This window comes from Mesoplodon mirus (assembly GCF_964341445.2).
Source record: "Mesoplodon mirus genome assembly, chromosome: 1".
Taxonomy (NCBI): Eukaryota; Metazoa; Chordata; class Mammalia; order Artiodactyla; family Ziphiidae; genus Mesoplodon; species Mesoplodon mirus.
In genome coordinates this window covers 6,015,226-6,042,082 of record NC_138976.1, presented here as the reverse complement: position 1 = coordinate 6,042,082, position 26,857 = coordinate 6,015,226, and the positions used below count along the sequence as shown (strand labels likewise).

Genomic DNA, 26,857 nt, shown 5'->3' with positions numbered 1-26,857 from the left:
CATCCTCACCATCACCATCATCCTCACCATCACCACCATCATCATCACCACCATCCTTACCATCTTCACTATCACCATCATCCTTACCATCCTCACCGTCACCATCATCCTTACCATCCTCACCATCACCATCATCCTCACCATCACCATCATCACCATCACCATCATCCTTACCATCCTCACCATCACCATCATCCTCACCATCCTCACCATCACCACCATCCTCACCATCCTCACCATCACCATCATCCTTACCATCATCACCATCACCACCATCCTCACCATCCTCACCATCTCCAGCATGATCATCACCACCATCCTTACCATCCTCACCATCACCACCATCCTCACCATCACCACCATCATCATCACCACCATCCTTACCATCCTCACCATCACCATCATCCTCACCATCACCACCATCATCATCACCACCATCCTTACCATCTTCACTATCACCATCGTCCTCACCATCCTCACCATCACCACCATCCTCACCATCATCACCATCACCATCATCCTCACCATCCTCACCATCACCACCATCCTCACCATCCTCACCATCATCACCATCACCACCATCCTTACCATCCTCACCGTCACCATCGTCCTCACCATCCTCACCATCACCACCATCATCATCACCACCATCCTTACCATCTTCACTATCACCATCGTCCTCACCATCATCACCATCACCATCATCCTCACCATCCTCACCATCACCACCATCCTCACCATCACCACCATCCTCACCATCCTCACCATCACCACCATCATCATCACCACCATCCTTACCATCTTCACTATCACCATCATCCTCACCATCCTCACCATCACCACCATCCTCACCATCCTCACCATCACCACCATCCTCACCATCACCACCATCCTCACCATCACCACCATCCTCACCATCACCACCATCCTCACCATCCTCACCATCACCACCATCATCATCACCACCATCCTTACCATCTTCACTATCACCATCGTCCTCACCATCATCACCATCACCATCATCCTCACCATCCTCACCATCACCACCATCCTCACCATCACCACCATCCTCACCATCCTCACCATCACCACCATCATCATCACCACCATCCTTACCATCTTCACTATCACCATCGTCCTCACCATCCTCACCATCACCACCATCCTCACCATCACCACCATCATCATCACCACCATCCTTACCATCTTCACTATCACCATCATCCTCACCATCACCACCATCATCATCACCACCATCCTTACCATCCTCACCATCACCATCATCCTCACCATCCTCACCATCACCACCATCATCATCACCACCATCCTTACCATCCTCACCATCACCATCATCCTCACCATCACCACCATCATCATCACCACCATCCTTACCATCTTCACTATCACCATCGTCCTCACCATCATCACCATCACCATCATCCTCACCATCCTCACCATCACCACCATCCTCACCATCCTCACCATCACCACCATCCTCACCATCCTCACCATCCTCACCATCACCACCATCGTCCTCACCACCATCATCATCGTTGCTACTACTGCTTCTATTTACTACGTGCCAGGCCGGATGCTGAGCACTGTATTTGCATTATCTATTGACCCCTCCCAATCACACTACAGGCTGCAGTCATTGATAAATTATCCCCACGCTACACATGAACAAGCCGAGGCCTTCTCACCCTTCCAAGGCCTGCCTGTATCCCCCATCCCTCTCCTCCCTGCCATCCCAGCCCTCCTACCTAACCTCCGCAGGGCCAGACTGTGACAAGGGCGCGTCTGCATCTGGGGAGCTGGAGCCTGTGGGGCCTGGAGCTGTGCTCTGACAGTCAGGCCTGCCTCTTTCCTGCCCCTCAGGTGTGATTCCTGAAGACCAGGCCCCGTATGTCTGTGAAGCTCAAAATGTCTTTGGGAAGGTCCAGGCAGAGGCCCACCTCCTTGTGACTGGACATGGTTCGCTGGTGGATCTGGAGAGGAGGGTTTTGGGGGGACACCAGGCACCCCCAGAGACACCCCCCCATGACTGCCCATCCTTTGGGATAGGTGTGTCCACAGCCAGCTTCTCCAGGAAGAGCATCTGGACCCCTCCTTCCTGGGCAGTGTGCCCCAAGAAGTGCGCCCTTTGACCCTTTGGGGTCCCCAATCCTGATGCTTCCGCTGGTTCCCTGGGGAGGAGACAGTGGGGAGTGGGGGCCTCTGTCCCCCGGATGCCCACCCACAGGAGTCTCGTGTACCCCACTGTCTCCTCTCCCTATAGCACCTCCACAGATCGCCAGCAGCGCCTCCACCGTCCGGGTGCTGGAGAGGCAGCCCGTGTCCCTGCCCTGCATCATCCTGGCTGGGAGGCCCCGCCCCGAGAGGCGCTGGCTCAAGGCCGGCCAGCCCGTGAGCGCAGGGCCCCTCTGGGCGCAGGGGAGGAGGGCGCCGTCACGTTCACACCTCGGTCTCTGCTTTGCGGTTCCCCTGTTTTGGAATGTCCTCTCCCTTCCTGCTTCTTTCCAGAACCTTCTCTGATAACATGCTGATAGCATCCTTCACCCTCTAGAGTCCTTGGCCGGAGGAGCTTGTGCATCGTTAGTGCTGTGGGCGGGGGCACAGGGGCAGTGCAGTCGTCACCCCGTTCGGATGATTCCAGGGCAGAGACGGGACCCGAGCGGCTGAACATCTGCCCCGGCTGCCTGGCACACTGCTGGGTGCACGGGGGCTGCTTCGCCCATTCCCGTCCATTTGGTTTTCTTTACTTCCCTCTATTTCCTTTCTGCCATTCACTCCTTCTTTGCCTCTCCCTTTTCCTCCATCCTTCTGGCCTATCCTCAGACATCCCGTGGTCCTTGTGCCCTGAAAGCTATAAAAGAGGTGCCCTCGCCCCAGCAGACAGCAGACGCTAGACACCCAGAGAGGCAGTGACTGTGTGACCAGATGGCTGCCCTGGTCCCGGGCCTGTTGTTCCAGTCCCTGATGCAGTGCAGACAGGGTCCAGCTCCCGGAGCAGGGAGGCTTTGCCAAGGCTGCTCAAGTGGATGACTCCTTCCGCAGCCTGTGTCATTAGATGTGACCCCGAGGAGGACCCTGCCTGGGCACGTAGGCTGGGGCGGTGAGGAGCCTTCCTCAGTAGAATCCGATGGGCATGTGGGGAGGGGTGGCCCTGGGCCTTGTTCACACCAGGACAGGAAGTGGCTGGAGACGCAGAGCTTGTTTAGTTCAGTGGGGACACTGGGTGGACCTGCGCCTGCCCAGCTGCCGAGTGCAAGGGCCAGAGCCCCCCTCAAGCTCACTCAGCCTGAAAGGGCCTGGTACCGAGACAGCCCAGGAGCCTCTCCCGGAACCGGCGTGCAGAATGTGCAGTCGGGATCGCGGGACAGGGACAGGGAGGCTTAAAGCGGGCTCAGGCCTGGTGGAAAGGTTTTGGGGCCCCTCACCAAGGATGGACTGGCTGGACATCTTTATAGAGGTTGCCCCAGGCCCCATTCTGGACCAGCGCCACCTGCCCCACCCCGGTCCTGATGGGGACATTCCGGGGCAGCCACCAGGAGTTGCTTTCTCTGCTTCTCTCTCTGGGACCACGTCTGATGTGGCCACGCCTCCGCTCTGCTCTGCATGGCTCTGTTCTCTCCCCACAGACGGGTTGTCCCTCCTCTCTGTGGCCTCAGTGTGCAAGGGCCTTGGAGCTTCAGCCCCGACTCAGTAAAGGCTCTAGCTCCAACCCTGCACTCCTGGGAGAGGCTCCCATCAGCCCCCTTGGGTCAGGTGTCTTGCCCTGGACCTGTTGGCCCTGGGAGAGTGGGGTCAGCGGGGGGCTGGAGGTCAGGCCCACCTGGCCCTGAGGGTCTGTGGGGGGGGTGGATGAACATCAGGGAAGGGGTAGGAGCATCACCCCCCCCAGATTCCCCCACCGTCTCCAAACCCCTGGCCTCTCTGTCCAGGCTGCTCCCTGCTGGCCTGGTGGGCGGTGAGGTTTCTGGGGTGCTCCCTCTTAGCTGGCTCTGAGTGGGGCCCTCAGCCCAAGCTGGTGCTTCCTCGCCCTCACCAGCTCCCACCGGGCAGCCAGCATTCCGTCCGAGCAGATGGCAGTCTCCACCTTGACCAGGCGCTGTTGGAGGATGCAGGGAGGTACACCTGTCTGGTCAGCAACACGGCGGGCTCTCAGCACAGGGACGTGCAGCTGGTTGTCCAGGGTGAGTCCCGGTGGGGTGGGGGCAGGATACGATGGCGGAAGGCACCGGTGGGGGGGAGCTTGACCTTAAACATCTTTGTTTAGACAAATTGCACAAATGGTACATATTCACTGTAGGAAATTTAGAGATTGGACAACCTCCCCCCAAAAACCCCAAAACCCAAAAACAAAACCAAACAAACAAAAAGAAACCTCCCTTAATCCCAGGAGCTGAGAAGAACCAGAATAATTTTACGTTTTGGTGTGTATCTTTCATACTTTATACATACATGAGTTTGCACATGTACATATACACACACTGTATATATGTATATAATATATACATTGTATATACTCTTTAGATATGTTGTATATAAATTATTTTTGCATGATATATATTCTTTATATAAATTAGGTATAAATCTTTTGTGTACACATACATAGAAATAGTTAGAAACCAACTGGAACTAGGTAATATTACTACTGTCTTGCAACCTGAGTGTTTCTTGTGACAATGTTTTATGACTCTTTTCTGTCAGTAATACTCAGAAGCAGTGGTTTAAGGCTGCCTGTCCCCTGTTTGGATGAGCCAGGAGTGTCGAACCTGTCCCCTAGTGTCCTGTTTCTCACCAGCGTGATCACCTGGGGATAAACATCCTCATGCTCCACCTCTGCCCATGTGACCAGTTCTTTCCCTAGGATAAGCTATTGTTGTGGAATTGAGTTTTGACTCACAGAGATTGCACACTTTTAGGGCTTTTCGTGTATTTTGCCCAGTTTCTTTCCCACCCACAGCGTTGGAGGGTCCCTGTTTCCCTTCACCCACCCAACCAGGTACCACCGTTCTTTTTAACGTAAAACAAGAAGTTTAAACTAAGTCTGGTTATGTTTTGTCATTTACTGCATATGTTAATATCCTCTTTTTGTTTGTTTGTTTCACTTGTTTTATTAAAACCCTAAGGGATGAGCGGGAAGAACTCATCATTCCCCATTTTGTAGAGGAAAACTGAGGTGCAGAAGAGGCTGGGCTTAGAACCCAGCTGTCCTGTCTGTTCATAATTCCAATTAATAAGAGTGATCAAAGGTTGGGCATGTGTCATGTGCCAGACCTCTGAGAGGTTGTGTGCAGGTTTCATTTAATTTTCCTAACTGCTCCAAGAGGTGGTTTTAAAAGACTCCATTCTTCTTTGAAGTTAAGGAAGCTGAGGCTCCGAGATGGAGGTAACTCACCAAGTCACAGGATCAGCAAAGGCTGCCTCTGTAGAAAGCCTCACCCCCTAACTTCCCACCCTGCCGCACAGCCTCCTCTGTGCAGTGGCGATCAAGCCCATCTCTCTTGGCTAATTTCATTTCCATTCAACAAATGCTAATCGACTTGCTGGCTTTTGCCACCTGGGAAAATCCAGAAGTGCATTTCCCACCCTAAAGGAACTGAGTGTTACCGTCAGAGCCCTTGGCTTCTGACTTTCCCTCCCGGTTCTGGTTTTTCCATGCCCGTTTCCCCCTCCCCTGCTCCTCTTGGAGACATCTCCCCTTCCCGCCCTGTTTTAATGCCTGCAGATCTGGATGATGCCCAGGACGGATTTTGCACTTGTTTTCAAGTTCACTGTGTCCTGTGAACACTATTTTCTGCCGTTTCTCATCCGTCCATCCCCAGAGAGTGAGCAGGGAATTAGGGTTAATTTAGCTTTTTAGCTGATCAAGGAATACGGGTACCAAAAGATTAAGTGGTTTATCCAAAGTCCCACAGTTAAGAAACGGCACAGCTGGTTCCTAAACACAGGCTGCCCTACGTCTGGGGCATGAATTTACAGCAGTGGTGGCTGTCTTCTTCTGTTAAAATTGTTTTTTAAAAAAAAATCATGATAAAATAGGGACTTCCCTGGCAGTCCAGTGGTTAAGACTCTGTGCTTCCACTGCAGGGGGCACGGGTTCGATCCCTGGTCGGGGAACTAAGATCCCACATGCCACGTGGCACAGCCAAAAAATAAAAAAATTTTAACAATCATGGTAAAATATACATAATATAAAACTTACCATTTTAACCATTTTAAAGCCTACAGTTTAGTGGCATAAATTAAGTGGCATAAGTGGCATTCACATTGTTGTGCCACCAGGTTTGTTTGCCCAGTGCACCGCAAGCCAAAAGGCTGAGATGCTGAGGTTTGCAGCGGAGAAAGGATGCATTCACAAGGCAGCCAAGCAAGGAGACAGGAGAACAAACCTCATGTCCACCTCCCCAAAGGCCAGGGGCTTGGGGTATTTATGGGATAAGGAAGTAGGGTGGTCTTAGGCATGGGGAAAGGTGATTGCAGGTAGGGAAAAGGTGAGCTAGTCAGTGTCCTGTGCAGGTGTATCTGGGTTACATGCTTCTTCATGGGATGCATGTTCAAAAATGGAGGCGCCTAGCATGATCTGACGGTGGGGTTTTTGGCCCTCTGATGTCAAAAGGTCATTCACCAGATACCTGTGCAGGCCCAGTTTTAGGGTCTGTGGTCCCAACCAGTCTTAGCTGGCTTGAGCTCAAACTAGACACCAAGTTCCTGGAAAACAACTCAGACAAACATCTTATTGTTTAGGCTACATAAAGCTTGGAGGGTCTGCAATTTGCAACGAAACAATTAAGCCAGCTTGCTCAGTGAAGGCGGGCTCAAGCAGAGGGGTTTTTAGCAAGCTGTAAGACAAGCCAAGAATTTCTGTTAACCCCATGGGGCACAGTTTCAGGATGGGTTTTTTTAACCTTATGGGACACGGTTTCACAACCATCACCACCATCCATCTCCAGAACTTTTTCACCTTCCCAAACTGAAACTCTGTACCCACCAATTCCCCATTTCCCCCTCCCCTAGCCACTGGCCACCACCATTTTGCTTCCTGTCTCTATGAATTTGCCTGTTCTAGGTATCTTGTGTAAGTGGAATCATGCAGTATTTGTCCTTCTGTGTTTGGCTTATTTCACTTAGCGTAATATTTTCAAGGCTCCTCCATGTTGTAACATGAATCAGATGTTTATCCCTTTTTAAGGCTGAATAATATTCCATATGTACACATCACATTCTGTTTATCCATTACCCTCTGTTTGGATTGTTTCCACCTTTTGGCTGTTGTGAATAATGCTGCTATGAACTTTGGTTTATGAAATTGGTTTGTTTTTAAAAGTGCCACCTAGAATCCAGCCCACTGCCACCCACCATATCACCAATGAAGGCGTTCCAGCCTCTCTCCCCTGTGTAGCCTCAGGAGTGCCCACCCCTACCATCACCTGGACCAAGGTAGGTGAAGCCTGTTACCACAAAGGTAACCAGAGAAGTAGGCCCAGTGCATCATGGGGAGAGGAATGATGCAAATCGCCATGGGGTGTGGTGGGCTCTGCTGATGTCACATGTGACTCTACCACAGGAAACCAATGCCCTGGCCTCCAGGGATCCCCACTACAATGTGAGCAAGGATGGTACCCTGGTCATCGCCCAGCCATCTGCCCAGGATGCAGGGGCCTATGTCTGCACAGCCACCAACGCCGTGGGCTTCTCCAGCCTGGAGATGAAGCTTTCTGTCAATAGTGAGTGATTGCCGCCCCTGTCCTGGGGGAGGGGCTTGGCAGGCATCGAGGCAGGGGCATGGACCGTCTGACCTCACTTGCATCTTCCTTGCATCTCGTCAACGCTGCCTCTAAATTCCTCACGTCTGAAGGGCATGTAGACCAAAGCTGTCCTTCAGAGCACTGTCCCCTGTAGTGTGGGCATGTTCTAAGAGTGGTTCCAACACAGCCCTTGGTCACCGGATGGGGGGAAAGCGTCACATTAACGAGCCTTGGAAAGACACAAGGCCCTACACTGGACCCCCTCTCATCTTGGTAGCCCCTTCGCCCACCTTTCTCCCCAGCTCTTTGTGCCCAGACCCGTTGGCCTCCTTTCAATTTCTTAAATGATCCATCCTGCCTCAGGGCCTTTGCATGTGCAGTTCCTTCTGTTGGAATGCCCTTCCCTTACCTGTTCCAGCCTACTTCTCCCGTCAGTCAGATCTCAGTTCTCTCTGATCTCTGAGGCTGTGTCAAGTCACCTTGCTGTGAACTCTCTGGAATGTCCCTTTCTTAGTGCCCATCACAACTGTGATTAAATAATTAACTGTGTGTTGAACTGTTTGGAACCCGTGTTTCCCTGGGGCCCTTGGCACAAAGGGAAACTGGGCATCATCTGATGGTTAATCCCATTTATTCCTGAGAATAAATGGGATAATCAAGGGCAAGAAGGGAGAGAGAGGAGAGGGAGGAGAGAACCTGCCAGAATGTCCCCAGGGAAGGGAGGCAGGATGGAGAGAAGCAAGAGGAGGACACTGGGGCAGGAGGGACCATGTCAGGGTCATCACAGCAAGACGAGCTTCCAGCGGGAGGATGGGGTAGACAGGTAGGGTGGGGTATGACTAGGGGAAACCATTGGATCTGAGCCCACCCTGAAACCTACACTCTGCCATTATAATAGAGCCCACCCACCTTCTGCACCTCTGGGGTGGCAGTGCCACCTCAGCTTCCTGGGGGAGCCGTGCTGGTCCCCTCTGGGCTGCAACCCCTGACTCCGTGCTCTGTTCACACTCCCTGCATGATTCTACCAACAGCCAAGCCCAGGATCCTTGTGAATGGGTCATGTGACGCAGACAAGCCTCTGAGGGTCACAGCCAAGGCCAGTGACGAGGTGACCCTGGACTGCGAAGCCCAGGGCTCTCCATCCCCACTGGTCACCTGGGCCAAGGACTCCCTTCCTATGCCACCCGTCACCGACAGGTAACCCCAGTTGTGGGGCCTTGGGTCTGGGGATGGACGGAGCTTGGGGTTTGAGGAGACTGACCTCCAGGTGACCCGTGACCCGGCCAGTGTGTGGGACCCTGTGGACACCCCCAGGGGCATGCAATCCGAGTACACACACAGCACTTTTGGCCATTGGCCTTTAAGGGAGCGTGGATGCCCTTCAGAGGGGGAAGGCCTCTGAAATAACACGCACGCAGTGCTTCACGCACGGCCGAGGGGTGCTGCGTGCAGGATCGCCTTCAATCTGCTCAGCAGAGCAGAACTGAGTGGAACTGGGGCTCAGCGAGGTGGGGTGACCTGCGTGTGGTCACTCAGCTGGGAAAGAGTGATGCCACGGCTGAGACCTCCTCCTGAGCGAGACACGTGCGCCGTCCGTGCCTGCTCCGCGGACCAGGTGTCTGGCAGCCGGGATTTCAGGGACCCTGAGAGTGGGGCAGAAAGGGAAGAGGTGCTGGGGCATCCTTCAAAGCCTGGCTGCACCTCCCCAGGCAGGGGTGTCGGGCGGGGTGGTTCCAGACGAGAAGGCCTCAGACTCCTGCGACCTTTGACCCTCGAGGAGTAGGGCTGTGGCGAGGGGGCAGCTCTGGCCGGTGACATCAGCCCTGGCAGGGCCTTTGAGAAGTTCCAGATGGAGGAGGTCTCAGAGCAGCCTGCTGTGCAAGATCCCACTCCTGACACCCACACGTGGGTCTCTACCTCTCAGAACATCTGTTTGGTGCACCCTCCCGTCCTTGAAGCCTGCACACCTGCACACGGCTGGGGTCCTGGGGCTGGGCTGGCGCTGTGCTGCCCCCATCCCCGCGCCCTTTGGTGTCTCTGCAGCCCAGGTCGTAGGTGGGGGAGGGAGTGGTCGTCTGGGGGAGCCTGCATCTCTCCGCAGAAAGCCTGGTCCTGGCTCCTTGGCTGGGCAGCCGCCTGGCGGGTGCTTGTTTATTTATGGTTTGTTACTGAAATGGCACACCGCATTTCCCATTTGTTCACCCCTCCTTGTTGTGGTGTGTTAATAGATCAGCCGGGAGCCATAAATCTGTGAGAGCTGCTTTTGCAATCCTGGAGTTTTGTTCTGTTCCTTCTCCCCTGGCCCCCTCCACTTCGCGCTGGCTTACGGCTTTCTCTTGAGGTTTATGAGATTCCAGGAGTTCACCTACATGAGGTGGGAAAATATGCCTGGAGGGTGGGGCTGGGGTGAAGGGCTCAGACCCTGGAGTTCATCAGACCTGAGTGTGGATCCCGGCTGCTTCTGTATTAGTCGGTGGCCTCAGGTGGCCACTGGTTCCTCCTGGACCGTTTCTCCATCTGTAAAGTGGACAAGGTTTAAACCCTGTTCTCAAGATACAGTGATGGATGTGCGATGCTTAGTACATTGTCCGTGGTGGAAAGTCACTCCCTTTGACAGCATTTTCCTGCTGCTGCTATAAACGAAAGCATCATTTCCAGCTTTCAAAAATTATCATCATCCTATCTGTCATTTAATTCTCACCAACTTTTTTCAATGAAAAAGCTTTATTGAGATATAAATCACATGCTTTCCAATTCTGCGTTTTTAAGTACATTCTGAGTTGTGCAGCCATCACCACAATTAACTTGAGAACATTTCCAGCACCTTCCTCCGCACAAAAAATCCCCTCACTCATTGGCAGCCCCTTCCCATCCCTGCCCGACCCCAGCCCAGCCCCCGGCAACCACTCATCTGCTTTCTGTCTTTGGATTGATCTCTTCGGGACGTCTCTTGCAAATGGAATCATGCGCTCTGTGGCTTTTTGTGTCTGGCTGCTTTCACTTAGCATGATGTTTGTGAGGTTCCTGCTTGTTGTAGCAGGTGTCAGGACCTTGGTCCTCTTTATGGCTGGATAATATTCCGTTGCCTGGATAGAGCCCCTTTTGTCGATTTATTCACCAGTTGATGGACACCTGGGCTGTTTCCACTTGCTGGCGATTGTAAATAACCTCATAGACCTTTGACGGTATTGACACTTCGTTTGCAGGCTCTGGGTCCCCGTGGTTCTTTGGGCCTCCCTGTGGCATATGACAGCTTCCCCGCGCAGAGCAAAGCTCCCTTTTCTGCCAGACACACAGTTCCCCTTAGTCCCACAGCCATTCAGGCAGAAGGTGCAGATTTTAGAAAACCCATGGGAAACCCACAGGGAGCAGTGGTGGTGCGGGGGCAGCTTTGCTGTCTGTCTGCTCCCCTCCCCCTCTCCCTCCTCCCCCTCTTCCTCTTCCTTCTCCGAGGGACCCCCAAGGCTCAGCTTCAAAGCTGCCGTTCTGGAAGCTTGAGAACTTATTCTGATGAGTCGTGGGTGTTCCTCTACCTCCAGGTTCTGTGTTCTGCCTGGCTGAGCTGCTCCCTCTTCTGTGGTGGCCCCCTTCTCTGTCCTTGGATGGGGGAAGGCCTGAACCTATTCGGGTTGCCCGGGGCCTCTCTTTCCTGAACCTGTGCCAACCTTGGCCAAGGGCTGCGGTCAGGGTCACCAACAGACCTCCAGTGTTGGTGCTTCTTCTAAGCTCCTTGGTAACTCTGGTGCAATCAGGGTTGAGAACCACAACGTGGCCGAGCCTCTGAGGCCTCCTGCATCTCTGTTTGGGCAGGGGGGGTGGCCCTCTTCTCCTGCTGGCCATCCTGGAGGTGGGTGGGGTGAGCGGCATCATGCCCAGTGCCTTGAGGGGGAAACAGAAGCCATGGGGTGTGGGGAACTGGGATCCTGATCTTCTCACTTACCGGGCTGGGCCCTAAGTGCACACCCACACACCCACAGACACACATAGACATGCACAGACATATACAGACATGCACGGACACATCTAGACATGAATACACATGGACAGGCGCACAGACAGACACAGACACACATAGACACACAGCCACGCACACTGACACAAACACAGATACAAACACATGTGGACATGCACACAGACACACCAGAGATGCAGACATGAGAACACGTGGACACACACATATCAGGCTTCTGGGCCAAGGTCGGGCAGGCCACTGCTCTTTCTGGAGATTCTAGAGAATATTCCGAACTCAGGGAGCCTTGACCTCCTGGGTCAGAAAGTCCTAATGGAAAGAAAACATAGTAGGAGCTTGAGTAGCCATGAAACTCTAAACCACCCACCTGTGTCCACGACCCCTTCCAGTGTGTTCTTGTAGATGCTTCTAGGGAATTAAATTTAGTGCATCTTCCATTCTGCCCTTATCATTGATATTTTTCCACATTTACCCATTTTCTAGATTCATCCTGGCCCACGTCATTGCTTTCCATTTAAAGGGCAAGATAACATTCCAGGGCGTTCAGCTCTCATCGTTGCTAAGCTCTTTCTCTGTTTGGGGCAGATGCTCCATTGCCAGTTTTTGGCGGTAATAAATGGGGCTGTTGGAACATTTTTGCACAAATGCTTCTCTTTATCTCCTGGGTCATTTCCTTGGGGTATAGCCCTGAAAGCCAATGGCTGAGTCCAAGCCTGGGAATGGTTATCAGGTGCCTCTTACCCTGTGGGACTGCTGTTTGTGAAAGGACCATTTGAGTTGTGAATTCAGAATTGAGAAGTCCACAGGATTTACTGAGCATCTCATGTGCCCAGGACTGTGCCGAAACTGTCTAGGAGAGAGAAGACATGGGCTCCGGCTGTGTGTGACATCAGGTAGCAAAAGACCTAAAGTCCCATCCCAGCCTTGCCCCCAACTCTCTGAATGAACCTGAGCAAGACCCTTCCCCTCTCTGGGCCTCAGTCTTCCTGTCTGAGAAATGAAAGGGTTGGACAGAGAGTGCCTAGTGGCTCTGGTCCCATGATTCAGCCCAGGGATGCTGGGGCGAGGTGGTGTTGCTAGGCAACAATGTTTGTTTCTGGTTCTGATGTGTATCTGGGACAGCTGCGAGTACTCCTGGCTTCAGCACTGGCTCCCGGGGGCAGCCGGCCAGGGTCCCACACAGGGCCAAACCAGCCGCATCCGGGGGAGGGGAGGGGACAGGGAGAGGATTGAGCACCCCGAGGATGCTCCCTCTCATGGCCCAGCGGAGAGGTGGGGGCTGCAGCTGGGTTCTGATGATCCAGGAGAAAAGCTGCTTCCTCCCTAGAAGCGAGTGGCATGGCATGGACTGCCCGGGGGCCCCTCGTGGGGTCTTTACCTTGGTGGGTCTTCATAGCTCATCTGATTCCTGGCCTGGTGGCTGGGTGACCATGGACAGCAGGACTTCATCTCTCTGGGTCTCTGCCAAAGGGGTGATGATAGTAGGATCTGCCTGCCTTGCAGGTTTGGCTGTTGAGAGTTTCAAGTGACAGTGTGCGCGGAAGGGCTTAGCTGTGCAGTGGCGCATAGGAAGCACTCAAGTGTAGACAGCTGTCACCTGTTAGCATCTCTGGGTTTATGTTGCACGGGCTCAGAGGATGTGTATTCTCCCCTGTGCTCATATATTGTGCTTGGCCCTTTCGTTGGTATCCGGCCTCTCTTCCTAAACTGCTCCAGCTTCAGGTTTCCGTTTGGGGCTTCCTTATAAGGGTCTATGGTGTGGGTCAGGGTCAGAGTGGCCACTGGTGGTTGAAGGTGCTGTCCAGCCTGACTGGTGCTGGGGGCGGGGGGGATGGGCAATCCCTGCTGCAGGCTCAGACCCCACCCTGGCCCAGCAGACAAGCGCCCAGCATGTATCTGCATGTGGTGGACGTCTGTTGAGCGCTGTTCGGCTGCGTGCTGTGGGTGAGGATCCGCCTCTGGTGGGCTCGGTTCTGCCGTTCATTCATTCGACAGCCTCCGCCCAGAAGGCTCTGCTCACACATTGAGGTTGGACGGGCCCTTTAGAAACGGGGGCATCAGGGTGAGCATGGGACACAGCAAGAGGGCCTGGGTGCAGGCCAACCACCCAGATTCTGAACAGCCTGAGGACGGGGAGCATTTCCTTCACCCCAGTGGCCCACCTTGAACCCAGTGGCTCTTTGTCATGTGAGTGAATGAATGAATTTATGAGGAATTGGCTGAACTCAGCTCCATGGAACTCAGAGCAGGGGAAGTGTAACCTGCCTGCACTCGGCAGGGAAGGGTTCATGGGGGAGCTAGAGGCTGTGCTGCCTTGAAGGGGGTCTGGGGGCAGGAGAGCCGCACGGAGACAGGGTGGGGTGTGGGAAACAGTGTGAGTGAAGGTGGGAAGGGGCGCGTGTGTGGACAGGGACAGCTGGGATTTGCCACCAAATATTTATCGAGCGCCTGTTGTGGGCCAGCCCCTGTGCTAAGCGCTGGGAACATGGCAGGAACCACCTGGGCAATCTGGCCGCTCCCTTCACGGAGCCATCAGACAGCGACAGGTGATTACGGGTGTGTTAAATGCCATAAAGCCTCCAGGAGTGTGTAAGTGAGAGCAGGGGTCCATCAGGGGCAGCTTCCCTGAGCCACAGAGGAGCTGGAGAGGGGACCCCAAGCTGGGTTGCAGCGAAGGTGTGGCCTGGGATTTGCACTTTCTATCAGATGCCCTTTGGTCTCTCCAGGCGGATACATCCCCCTTGGAGCTCAGAGGACCCGGGGGACACGGCAGGGTAGGTGGATCTCCCTCCCCGTCCCCCATCATCTGCATGGCTGTGTGATCCTCGCAGCCAACAGTGAAGCCTCCAGCGCAGTGGAGGTCCTAAACAGGAAATTCCCCTCGAACCTCTCCATGTTTTCATCTGGGCGCCACGCAGGGAGGCTGCTGCTAATTACACCACAGGCACAGGGCACACGGCAGCGCTCTCCCCACTTCCTCCCACCTCCCCCCTGCCCCTGACACCCCTCCTGGGGCTGCAGCCCCCAAACCCCAAGGAGCCTTGGCGTGGGGCGGGGGCGGTGCAGAAGGGCTGCCCTGGAACCCCTAGACCTCTAGGTCCTGTTTGGTCTGCCCCAGGCCTCATACCTTTTTCCTATATCTGGTCCGAGTGGGGTTTGCTCTGTGCCAGGTCTGGGCTAGGTTCTGGGGATACGAAGGCAAATAAGATGGCTGGGGGTGTGTCCTCTTAGGGCCCGCAGGTGACAGGTGGTCACAAGCCGGTGCGGTGGGGGTTGTGATGGGGAGGGCTCTGCAGGCCTCAGCTTGACCATTTGTAAGATGGAATTTCCATTCATTCCGTTTCCTCCTTTGTGGTATAGCGAGCAGCCTTCCCTTTCTAGGAAATGACCTGGGGGTCATCATGAGAAAGACAAGATGCCTACATTTATTGTTGAGAATTGTTTCCACTTTTGGAAGTTTCTTTCATTATTTTTTTTTTTATCCCAGAAGCTCCCACTTCCTCTCCTTTTAAGGGCTTGGTGAGGGAGGAAGCAGCTTCTCTAAAGTTCTTAGAAGAACTAGAAGGCAACCTCTGAGATAAAGGAGTCCAGAGCAGCCTTTTCAAATATGAAGAAATTGGGGTTCAGAGACGTTCTCTGCCCTGCCTGGGCTGGCTCAGCACGTCTATAGCAGAATTGGACCTCAGATCCAGAACTCTGGTGCTCAGCCTAGACCTCTTTTTGCTGACCCATGCGTCCCTGCTTGGCTAGTCGAGGTTTGTGGCAAAGTCCCCTGAGGGAACCGTGTCCCTGCATCAAGTGTGACTCAGTGTGTATGTTTCAGCCTCAAACTGATTTGGCTCGTGTTGGGTGGATATCAACATTATTTAACTTAAGAAAAAAAATTGTGGTTGAGAAAAGCCAAGCCAGGGGAGGGGAGCCACACGGGGGAAATGTTTACTTGTCACTGAGACAAGAAAACATCTGTGTTGTGTTTTTTCCTTTTTTCTTCCAGTTTGGAAGATTAAGGGACCTACTTAGGGCTGCCCAGCTGACTGGGGGCTGGGGGACAAAACACAGACATGTTGAGGGGGGTGTGGTTTTTACTAGCAGCTGGGCTGTTTATCGAGCACTTACTATGTCCCAGGGACCATGGGCTTTGTGTGCATCGTGTCACTCCATACATGCCATCTCCTGTGATCCCAGCTGAGGACACCGAGGCTCAAGGGGACAGAGTCCTTGGCCCAAGGTCAGCCTTCAAGAGGCCGAATGGTGGTGGATGCGGGGGCCACTTGCTGTCAAAGCCCAGTTCCCACCTGCTCCGCTGGGCTGCTTCTCAGGGCAGGGGCACTTCCCTGTGTCCTGGGGCAGTGCTCCCAAGGGGTGGTCGCCCTGAGGACCTTGGTAAAACTCTGATTCCAGCCTCCGCCCACAGATCGGAGTCTCTGGATGGGGCCTGGGAATCTGTATGTTTCACATATAGCTGGAAGATTCTGATAAGAAGCCCTGCTGTACAAGGGGGAATGATGGACCCTACCTGTGAGAGCTGATGGCGTGTGAGCCTGTGGCGCAGGAGTCCTGCTCCTGTGCGTGGGGACACATACGTCAGTGTGCAGAGAACTCTGGTGGCGAAAGAAAGAAAGAACGAATGAAGAAGAGAGGGGGGGAGGAAAGAAAAACCTCAATGTTTCAACGCCCACCAAAAGGAGAACAAATTAATCCAACTGTGGTACGATCACACAACAGACTACTATACAACAGTGAAAAGTGAATGAATTAGACCCACACACATACACATGATGCCATTTATATAAGAGTTTTAAACGAGGCAAAACTGCATTGCGTATCGTTATGGATGCACTGACGTCACCATGATAACAGCTGACCTCTGTTGAGTACGTCTGTTGCAGGCACTGTGCTGTGAATTAGGTCTTTCAGTTCTCTGGACAACGCTATGAGGGATAAGTACCACTGTTGTCTCTTTTTTCCAAAAGGAGACACAACCGAGGCACAGAAAGGTTAAGTGACTTGCCCGGCCTCACACAGCAAGCACATGGCAGAACAGGGTCGGACCTAGTTGTCCCAGCCCAGTGCCTGGGCTCTAGAGACCACTGCCTGGTCTATCACTCACAACTGTCCTCAGAGAACTTGCCCCAGGTGCCTGTTGGATGCTCAGGGCAAACTGGACGAAGGGTTTGCTGGGTAGGGGGATTACAAGCCCACTTTACATATGGGGAGACAGAAAACCAGCAGAGCAAAGCTAGTCACCCGTGGTTGTCCAGAGAGTGAATTGCCAGCAATATTGACCCGTTTAATAAGTGCACGTCCAGCACTTGGCTTGCAGCTGCTTGGGAGATGGGGCTATTGTCATCCCCGTTTTGCAGAGGAGGGATCTGAGACTCAGCAGAGAGGGGAGTGGAGACCAGGACTGGAGCCCAGCTGTACCCTGATCAGCATAGGCGGGGGAGGAGCTGGCCCTTGGAGGTTACCACCCCCACTCCCCACCCCCGTGCCAACTGCTTGTACTTGGGGCCCTGCTGTGGCCAGTGGCCGCAGCTGCCAACCCAGTTCTAGGGGAGCAGGGGCTGCACGGAGCCAGCACATGTGGGCTGGTGACATCATGTCTGCTGGGGCCCCCTCGGGTCCAGCCCAGCTGCAGGAGCCTGGCTGGGGGTCCCAGATCCCTGTGGGATGGGGGCCAGGTGACTTCAGCAAAGTGGGACAGGTTGGGGAGCACAGCGATGGGGGACCTCTACAGTTTCCTCCTGAGGGCCCAATACAGCGCCGGACAACAGGACACTGAAAAGCCCTGGATTCAGAGCCTGGCCAGACCTGGCAATTAGACGCAGAGGGTCTCTGGGCTGCAGCTTCTCCCTGGAAGCCGTTGGGGGGGACCTCCAAATGAGGCCTCATCCCCACTCTCAGGGCAGGGTCGAGGAACGGTAGGCGTGTGCATTAGAGGAGGGAGAGTTACTGGCGACTAGGTACCAGGCCCTGGGCTGAGCCCATGTGGAATCTGTTCACCAGCCTCAGCCAGAGAACTTCTTAATGTGCCCATTTTACAGATGAGGAAATGGAGGCTCCAAGAGGTGAAGGGACTTGCTTCACCCAGCTGGGAAGGGTTCAAAGTTAAACCCAGCCAGCGGACTCCTAGTCTAGAGCTCTTTGTCTGTTATGCAAGTTGGAGGGGACCTGGCCTTGGCCTGTGGTTTGGGGGAAGTGGAGGCAGGGCAGGGGTAGGAGTGAAGGGTGGGTGGCGGACACTGCCTCAGTCCTGGCAGGCTTCCTGGAGGAGGCAGCTGGTTCAAGTTGGGTCTTGGGCCTTTCCAGCAGAGGTGGGGTCGGCTGGGGTCTTACCAGTGCCCCTCACTCCCACAGGCATTGCCTCCTCCCATCAGGCTCCCTGCATCTGGCCCAGGCCCAGGTGAGTGACAGCGGCCTCTACGAATGCACAGCCAGTAACCCTGCAGGGTCCGCTGCTCAGTACTACGTCCTCAGGGTGCAAGGTAAGGCCCTGGCTGGCAGCCTGTCTCACACCGCTCCTCCAACCCCCATCTTTCTTAGGCCTCTCATGCCCCTCCCCCGTCTCCACGCCAGGCTCTGTCACCCCCTCATGGCCCTCCAGTGTTTCTTCCATCAACTCTATTTCCTGTCTTTTTCAAGCCTTATCTCTCCTTCTTCTCACCCCTCGTCTTCCCCTCTCCTGAACCCCTTGGTTGAGCCCGGAGAGTCTGTTCAGAGGCCCCCTGAGAGCAGAGGGCAGGGCCCCTTGGCGTTGGAGACTTGGGCGTTGGGAGGGGGACCCACGGAGGGGGTTCTGGTTCCTGGCTCGGGCGGGGGCCCAGGAGTGCATGTTCACCTGGGTGTCCAGGTTCCATTCACAGAAGCCACCCAGTCACTCCACCAAAGAGGCGGGGACCTTGTCATCTCCAGGAGCACGGGGATGAGTTGTCTGAGACAGGGGTCCTCTGACTGCAGCCCTCAGCCACTACTGACCTACATGCCGTTTTCATGTGGCCCACGAGTGAAGAATGACGTCTACATTTTTAAATGATTGGGGGAAAAAAGACAAATAATGTGACATGAAAATTATATGGAATTCAGGTTTCAGTGTCCATAAATACAAGCCTTATTGGAGCGCCATCACACACGTTCAGTTACATAGCGCCTGTGGCTGCTTTCACGCCGTAATGGCAGAGTTGAGTGGTTGAGACAGAGACCATCTGGTCTGCAAAACCTTTTCAGAAAAAGCCCTTTCCAAAAAAAGCCAACCCCTGATCTAAGCTGACTCCCCATTTTACAGGTGGACAGGCTGAGGTTCAGAGAGGGAGGGGCTCAAAGCTTCGCTATGAGTTTGCATGAGCATGGGAGTGAAACAGAGAAGCAGGAAGCAGGGGGATGAGCAGGGCCTCAGAGTCGGCAGATCTGGGTTTGAATGCTGACTCTGCCACAGACTGGCTGTGTGACCTTAGGGCAGCTGCTTGGCTTCTCTGAGCCTTGGATTCTTCTTCTATAAAGTGGAGGCAATAATGCCTATCCCATAGCTGTCAGAAAGGATGTTGAAGACATCAGGCATTCATCACGGTGGAAACTGCTGTTGTTTGCAGCAAGTGTTTTTAGGGGGGGTGGGTGCGGGCAGGGCATGTACACCCTCGTGCTCCTGGACAGTGAGGCTCTGGGCTCCGGGTGGGGGAGCTGATCTCTGCCCAGGGGCCAGCTTCCATAGATGGTCTTATCTTCGGGCTCCTACTCTGAAGCTGGGAAGGGATTGGGTGTCCTCAGCTTCCCCCAAGGGCCCAGGACACTTGTCCTCGTCTTTGAGAATTCTCCCGGGCTCATCCAGTCTGGCCCCATGGAAGCCACCTGGATTTCTGGTCACACAGACTCAGCCTTGGGGCCGGTCCAGCTCCTATGAGCCGACGCAGTGGGTGACTCTGGTCAAGTCACACAACCTTTCTGAGCCTCAGTTTCTTCATCTGCAAAATGGACATAGCATCACCCACCCCGTAGGAGGGACCAACTGGGATGGAGGATGGGAAAGTTGCTTGAAAATCACAAATGCAGAAGAAACAATACCCACTATCCTCCCCAAGCCAGGAAAGGGAAAGAGCGAGCTGGGAACCCTGAGAGTGAGTCTAGCCGCCGTGTTTTGGGCACCACTGTGGAGCAGGCTCCATGCTGGCTGCTCTGGTGCTGCGTCTCATTTCATCCCAGGGCTTCTTTGTGAGGAGGGGAAACCGAGGCTCCAGCCAGTGTGGGGTCCTGTGGCCGAGAGGGGCAGGGCTGGGATTTGAACCTCCCCTTCTGTGCATGCTGCCGCCTGGGTTGACTCAGTCCCGCCGCCCCGTGGGCCTCAATGTCCCCATCCAGCACTGAGCTGGTGTTCCCCAGCTGGTGGTTCTCAAATGGTGCTGGGTGCAAGCCTGGGGGTAGGGATGGGGGTGGGGGCTGGGGAGGGGTAGAAGGGGAGTAAGCTGAGCATGGAGGATCGATTTTTTTTTTTTTTTTTTTTTGCGGTACTCGGGCCTCTCACTGTTGTGGCCTCTCCCGTTGCGGAGCACAGGCTCCAGACGCGCAGGCTCAGCGGCCATGGCTCACGGGCCCAGCCGCTCCGCGGCATGTGGGATCTTCCTAGACCGGGGCACGAACCCGTGTCCCCTGCATCGGCAGGCGGACTCTCAACCACTGCGCCACCAGGGAAGCACGAGGAGCGATTTTTTTATGGCAACACGTGTATTCAAGGGAAAGGCTGATTCGTATACTCTTGCGGGGGGGTCCACACGGGATGTCCTACTGTCAATTGCCCCCCACAATGACGATTTCTGCTGGTTGGCGATGGCCAGGGGTGTGGGGAGCCCTGCAGCAGGCCAGGCCCTCTCTGTAAGTCTGGGCTCTGTGACTCCCCCAACCCGGGGCCCCTGCCCTGACACCCCTCCCCGTGGCCCTGTCAGTGCCCCCCCAGGTGCAGCCGGGCCCGCGGGTCCTGAAGGCACTGGTGGGAGAGGCTCTGGACCTGAACTGCGTGGCCGAGGGCAACCCGGAGCCCCAGCTGACCTGGTCCAAGGATGGGGTGGCCCTGCGGGGCGGGGGGCCCGAGGGCTCCATCCACTTCATGGCCATCCGAACCTCGGATGCTGGGACGTACCGCTGTGAGGCCTCCAGCAGCGCTGGGGTGGATGCCTGGGAGCTGGAGCTCAGGGTGCTGGGTGAGTCTCCCCTGAGCCCCAGAGCTTACCTCCCCACTCCTTCCCCAGCAGCAGCCCGGGCTTCTGAGCTGCTGGACCCCTTGCTTCCTCCCAGCCCCCGAAGCCGTGTCTGGCCGCTTTCGCCAGCCCTGGGGGTGCTCCGTCCTCGGGGTGGGGTGCAGGCGCCGTGAGGTGGTGGCTGAAGAGCAGCGGGCCAGCTTCTCCCACTTTCCAGCTGGACAACCATCAGCCAGTCATTTACACTCTCTGACCCTGTAACATGGGTCCAGTAACATGTGAGAGAATGTGTGTGAAGTGCCTGGTGCATAGTAAGTTCTGGAACCCTGGTGCTAGCATTTTCACTATGACGAATTTGAAACACACTCAGAGAAGGCAGGGCAGGACGATCCTGAGCTCAGCCCCCCGAGCCCGCAGGGTCGTGCGTGGCACTGAGGACTGTTCCATGGGCCACCCTGCAGGGGGTGAGCTGGTGCCATGGCCCTGACTCTCCCTGAGGCTGAGGGCTGGGACGCGGGGCTTGTACCCCCTTATTCCAGCTGGGGTTCTGGATGGGAATGCCCCCTCCACCAGCCCTCGGCTCCTGGTGGGGGAAGCGCCAGGCTTTGGGTTTGGGCGTGTGAGTGTGGCCACATTACCTTCCACCAGAGCCGCCATACTGGGGGCCCGATGAGACCAGTGGCCTGCTGGAGAAGGTAGCAGGAGAGAACGCCAGCTTGCCGTGCCCTGCCAGAGGTGAGGCTGGGCCCTGGGCTCTGGGCTGGGAGGGGGAGAAAACCCACCCATGTTTCAGTGCCCTCGGTCACTGTGGGCAGTGCGCGTGGGTATGGAGGCTTATGGGGTCCCCACTCCTGTCCAGGACCATGCCAGGCACTTCATCCCATCAGCAGTCCTAAAGGATGGGTATTAGCATTAGCTCTATTTTTTATTAGGGGCATTTTAGGCCCAGAGCGGTTAAGAGGGTTGCCTGAGGTCACAGCCAGAAGGTGACTCACAAAGTATAATCTGCTTTAACCCCAGCCCCAAGTTCCCGTTAAACCCTGGGCCCCTCTGCGCCTTGGGATTGTAACAACTGGGGCTGAGGAAGGCCACTGGGGCTGAGGAAGGCCCCAGGGTCCTAGGATCCGTGCTTGGTGGCCCCTGCCTCTCCCCAAGCCCCAGGCTTTCTCACAGGGCATGGATTCACGCAGTCCTGGGCAAACCAGTCCTTTGGGACCCCCTTTGGGCTACAGCACAGTGTGGGGTGGAGATAGCCACCCCTGGGTCAATTCCCTGGTGCCGGGCGGTTCACACCTCCTTTCTGAGCCTCAGTTTTCTCAGCTGTCCAGTGGGGTCACACCTGTCCCTCCACACAGGGCTGCTGTGAAGGCCCAGTGGACAACAGGAAGTTTAGGTCCCAGCACCGTGCCTGGCACATAGTAGGAGCTTGAGGAAACGTGTTGAATGGATTCTACTGTTCTGTAAAATCTCCCTGTGGCACCCAGTGGATCCCACTGGCTGCCAGAGTTGCTTCTGGCTTTGGGTCAAAATGGCCAAAATGTCTCCCCTGTGCATGGATGGTGCTCTCTAGAAGGGCAGGTGTCTGGGTGTCTAAGAAGTAAGTGGTAGCTTATAAAAAGCCTGGCAGGAGCCAGGAGAGCTGGTTCTAGTCTGCACTGCACTCCTCATGCCACAGGATCCAGGGAAGTCCTTGGAATGGGACAGAGGGAGGGCCAGGTAGGAGGCAGGTGGGAGCAGACCACCTGGAGGGGCCATTGTCCCGCTCTTGACCAGGGCGCCACCTTGTGTCAGTATCTGGTAACAGCAAGGAACCTGTAGGGCCCTCCCGGGACCACCAGCCCCGGCCTCCTGCCCTGATATCCCACAGTCACTCCCAACCCCAGCATCATCCCTGGTCAGCCAGGGGCCTGTCCTCTGGGCCTGACTTCAGCCAAGTCAGCATAAGCCAAGTCGCCTCCATCAAAACTGCCTGTCCCCGCCCCGCACCCCACCCCACCCCCCTTGGCCTTCTCTCTTTCAAGCAGGTGGCTGCCCGGTGGGCAGTGTTGGGCACTGGTATTCACCAGCCATGTGACCTTGGGCTCGGAGGGCTCTGAGGGAGAAAGGAGAAAGGCTGGAGCACCAGAGGGCGTGCCCCATGGGAGTCCTGGTACCTGCAGTGGGTGGCACCATCCGCCTCCTCCTTGTGGGGTGGTACAGAGGCCAGGAGCCTGGCCACCAACTTGCTGGTGATTTTGGACATTGCTCCTCTCTTGGTCTCTGTAAAATGGGAGTGGAGGCAAGGTGAGTGGTTTTTCAGCAACAGCCCTGAGTCCCTGGAGCCTTCCTGTCACAGAGCAGTGGTGCAGTTCTGTGTGGTCAGAGCTCATTTAGGGGTTAGATGTTTGCATTAAAAAAAAAAAAAAAAGCTTCCAGGGTTCAAAACTCAATACCCCTCAAGGCTGGCAGCTCTGAAGTCCTGGTCTCTGGGTGGCAGGAGGATGGGCTGGGGCCTTTGGGAAAAGATGAGGAGCTGGGAGGGGCATGTGTGTGTCTGTGGGGTGTATGTGTGTATGTTGTGTGTATGTGTTCACACATGTGTCTCCGTGGTGGGGAGCAGCTGGGACACTCCGGCAGGCATCCTGGACAGACACAGAGGAAACAGCAGAGGGGTCTATGAGAAAACAGACACAGAGGATTAAGTAGCCCAAGGATCGCAGAACATGGGTGGCCCTCCTTTTCCCTCAGGGCCAGCGGGCAGAGTCCCCAGCACTTAAGCAGGAGCAGTCAGTACAGGGTGGGGTGGGGCAGGGGCCCTCCCGAACGAGACGACACCCAGGATGCCTTGGATGTGCCGCATCTTGATCGTAGCCCCATTCCCCCCTAGATGGGGTGTCTCACCCCTCCCTCTGAAAGTGAGGATAAAAGAGCAAGTGAGGTAGAGAGAGTGTGCTTACAAAGCGCCCCGAGCTGCCAGGGGAGTCAGCAGATCAAGTGGGGGTGTGGTGCATGATAACTGGTATTTAGCAACGATTATGACCCCAATGTGGGGTGATGGAGGGGCTGCAGGCTGCCCTCCTGCTCGGCGCTAGCAGAGGTAGGAAGGCAGGTGAGGGCCCAGCAGGCAGGGCAGTGGGTAAGGGCTGCCCTCATCCTGAGATCATTCTGCGGAGTTGGGGCTCACGTGACCCCAGGCCCCGCTGCGACCACTGGGCGCCATGCCTCATGGGCACGTGTGCTGCTTGGAATGCTGGGTCATTCCTTCAACAACGATCTGAAGACCTACTGTGTGCCCTGGCCCAGTGGGGCAGCTGTTCATCCTGCACCCATTGTGCGCCGGGCCGTGTGAGCCGACAGGCTGGTAGCAGCGCCAGACACTGCACAGTCTGATGTGAGGAGTGTTGGAGAAGGTCCTCCAGGGGGACTGCGGCGCTCACGGTGGGGCTAGGGGTGTGTGGCCAGCGGTGCCCGCCTCATGCCTGTGAGGGGAAGCACAGGCCCGGTCCACCTGGGTTCTCCACCGTTTATGTGCGGATCCGATGGCACAATATGGGTACTGAGCACGGCGGTCTCATTCATTCATGTAGCACCTACTGTGTGCCAGGCGCTGGGCTTGCAGCTGGGGGTGCAACAGGGAACAAAGCAAAGACTTCGGACCTTGTGGGGGGAGACAGACAATAGGCCAAAAAAAAAAAAAAGCCTAAAGAAGTGCATCTTCTGTACATTAGGAAGTTGGAGATGGCGGGCAAAAGAGAAAACACAGGGCAGGTGAGGGGGCTGGGAGTGTGGATGAGGTGGGGCCTCTGCGAAGGGAACCAGAAAAGGCTCTGGCCCCTGTGCCTGTGGCCCTCGGGCCACTGGGAGGCCATGTGGACACACAGCACTGGGTGGGGAGGTGACAGGTGTGTGAGCACCTGCTACTCCTCCAGCCTGGGGGGCAAGGAGGTACCTGAGACCTCCCCCCACCCCGGAGGGTCAGCATCACTTGCACGGGGGTGGGGAGCAGTGTGGGTGTGGACAGGGAAGGGGACAGGTTTTCGTGCTGATGACTCTGTGCCCTGCCAGGGACGCCCAAGCCACAGGTCACGTGGCGGAAGGGCCCGTCCTCAGAGCCCCTGCGTGGCCGGCCGGGCCTGGCAGTGCTGGATGAAGGCTCTCTGTTTCTGGCCTCGGTCTCTCCCACCGACGGTGGAGACTACGAGTGTCAGGCCACCAACGAGGCGGGCTCCGCATCCAGGAGAGCCAAGCTCGTAGTCCATGGTGAGCAGGGACCCCAGGGCTGGGGAACGGCTTGTACACACCTCCCAGTGGTACCCATGGAAGCCTGGGTGGGACAGCGCCAGCTCCCCAGCCTGAGAGCTCACTGCAGGGGAGGCCACAGGTCCCTGCCCTCCCCCACTCCGTGCTTGTTGGGGAGGGCTTGAGGGTGTCAGGAAAGTGGCAGGTTGCATGGGCATCCCCATCCCCAGAGAGACCTCCACGGAGACAGTGTAAGGAGAAGAACCTGGAACTCCATAAAAGGCTCTAAAATGGTCTAGTGAATTTATTCTAGAAGGCTCACTGATGGCAAATGAGAGTCCCAAAGCCCCCCTCCACTGAAGCTGCTGAAACTACCCAAGGTTCCTATTCTTCCCGCAGCAGGAAGAGCTTCCCACAGCTCCCGCCCCCTCCCCCTCCCCCCGCCCCTGGTGCTGTGTGCAGGGGGAGGGGAGCCCTTCTCCTCAACACGGGCTTATGGAGGGGGTGGGAGAAGCAGTTTTATGGTTCCCGGGAAATTTGTTTCAAAGACATACCTAGGCCCCATCTTCAGAGATTCTGACTTGGGGTTGGGGAGGGTACCCCCCTAGGTGACCATGACAGCAGTTTGGGTGGAGAGCCAGATGGATCCCGGGGCTCCCGCATCTTACAAAGCTGGATGTCAGAGCCCGTAGACAGTTCCTGGGCACGACCAGCACGAGGTCCCAGGGCGAGGCCGCTGTGGCCATTCCCAGGCCCACGGGGCTCCTGATGGCCACAGCAGGGGCTGGGGCGGGCATCCTGGAACCCCAGAATCTGGGGAAGGGCGGGAGTTGGGGCTGCCCATCCAGGTGGGGAAGAATGGCCCAGAAGGAGTCCGGGTGGCCGTGGCTGTCCTGGGAGGGGGCAGCTCCTCTATTTCTCCTTGCTCCCAAGTGCCCCCCAGCATCCGGGAGAACGGGCACAGGGCCAACGTGTCAGGCATGGCCGGGCAGTCCCTGACGCTGGAGTGTGACGCAAATGGCTTTCCGGCCCCCGAGATCACGTGGCTCAAGGATGGGCAGCAGGTGGGTGTCCCCTGGGGTGGGTGGGCTGTGGGTGGGATTTGGATAGGGTACAGACCTTCTGGACGGGTTCCTGCATGTGCCAGGTGTGGCGGGGAGGTGTGACAAGTGGCAGGTGTCTTTGGGGATGCACTGGGGCTCAGGGCCACGGAAGACCGTGGGCCCACGATAAAGCCTGAGGGGCTGCCTGGTGGAGAGGGCACGGCACCGTTCTGGGAATCAGAAGCCCTGGGTTCCCGTCACCAGCCAGCTCCCTGGGCCTCAGTTTCCTCATTGCTGATGGGGGGTGCGGGGTGGCCAGACCCCGCTCATCAGCTCCCTCTGGCCTCTTCTGCCCAGATCCCCGAGGTGGGCAGCCACCGCCTCCTGGACGGGGCCCGGGCCCTCCACTTTCCCAGGATCCAGGAGGGCGATTCTGGCCTCTACTCCTGCAGGGCCGAGAACCAGGCCGGGACTGTGCAGAGGGACTTCGATCTCCTTGTGCTCAGTGAGTGAGGCTGAGCCCTCCCAGCTCCCAAGTGTGTCTGGCCCTGCAGCCCCTCCCCTTTTAGGTGGGGCGGGGGAAGGAAACTACCGGCTGGGAGCCGGGGGCATAGAGGGGCGTATGGCAGACCTGGTCCCTGTCTTCACAGAGCTATGGGGGCAGACATTAGATAATCACATCATTAGCTT

General features: G+C 55.9%; 1 protein-coding gene across 1 annotated transcript in view; it reads left to right on the top strand.

Moving 5' to 3' along the window:
• Positions 1-26,857, top strand: part of HMCN2 (hemicentin 2) — a gene marked incomplete at its 5' end in the record, with an annotated part of 150,516 nt that overhangs the window by 51,640 nt on the left and 72,019 nt on the right. Inside the window, 12 exons of the mRNA XM_082610095.1 lie at positions 1,879-1,974; positions 2,279-2,406; positions 4,052-4,196; positions 7,334-7,446; positions 7,574-7,733; positions 8,786-8,951; positions 18,082-18,209; positions 20,655-20,909; positions 21,555-21,641; positions 24,951-25,145; positions 26,058-26,188; positions 26,525-26,672. Of these exons, the coding sequence (XP_082466221.1) occupies positions 1,879-1,974; positions 2,279-2,406; positions 4,052-4,196; positions 7,334-7,446; positions 7,574-7,733; positions 8,786-8,951; positions 18,082-18,209; positions 20,655-20,909; positions 21,555-21,641; positions 24,951-25,145; positions 26,058-26,188; positions 26,525-26,672 (1,752 nt within the window). The remainder of the gene's footprint in view (positions 1-1,878; positions 1,975-2,278; positions 2,407-4,051; positions 4,197-7,333; positions 7,447-7,573; positions 7,734-8,785; positions 8,952-18,081; positions 18,210-20,654; positions 20,910-21,554; positions 21,642-24,950; positions 25,146-26,057; positions 26,189-26,524; positions 26,673-26,857) is intronic.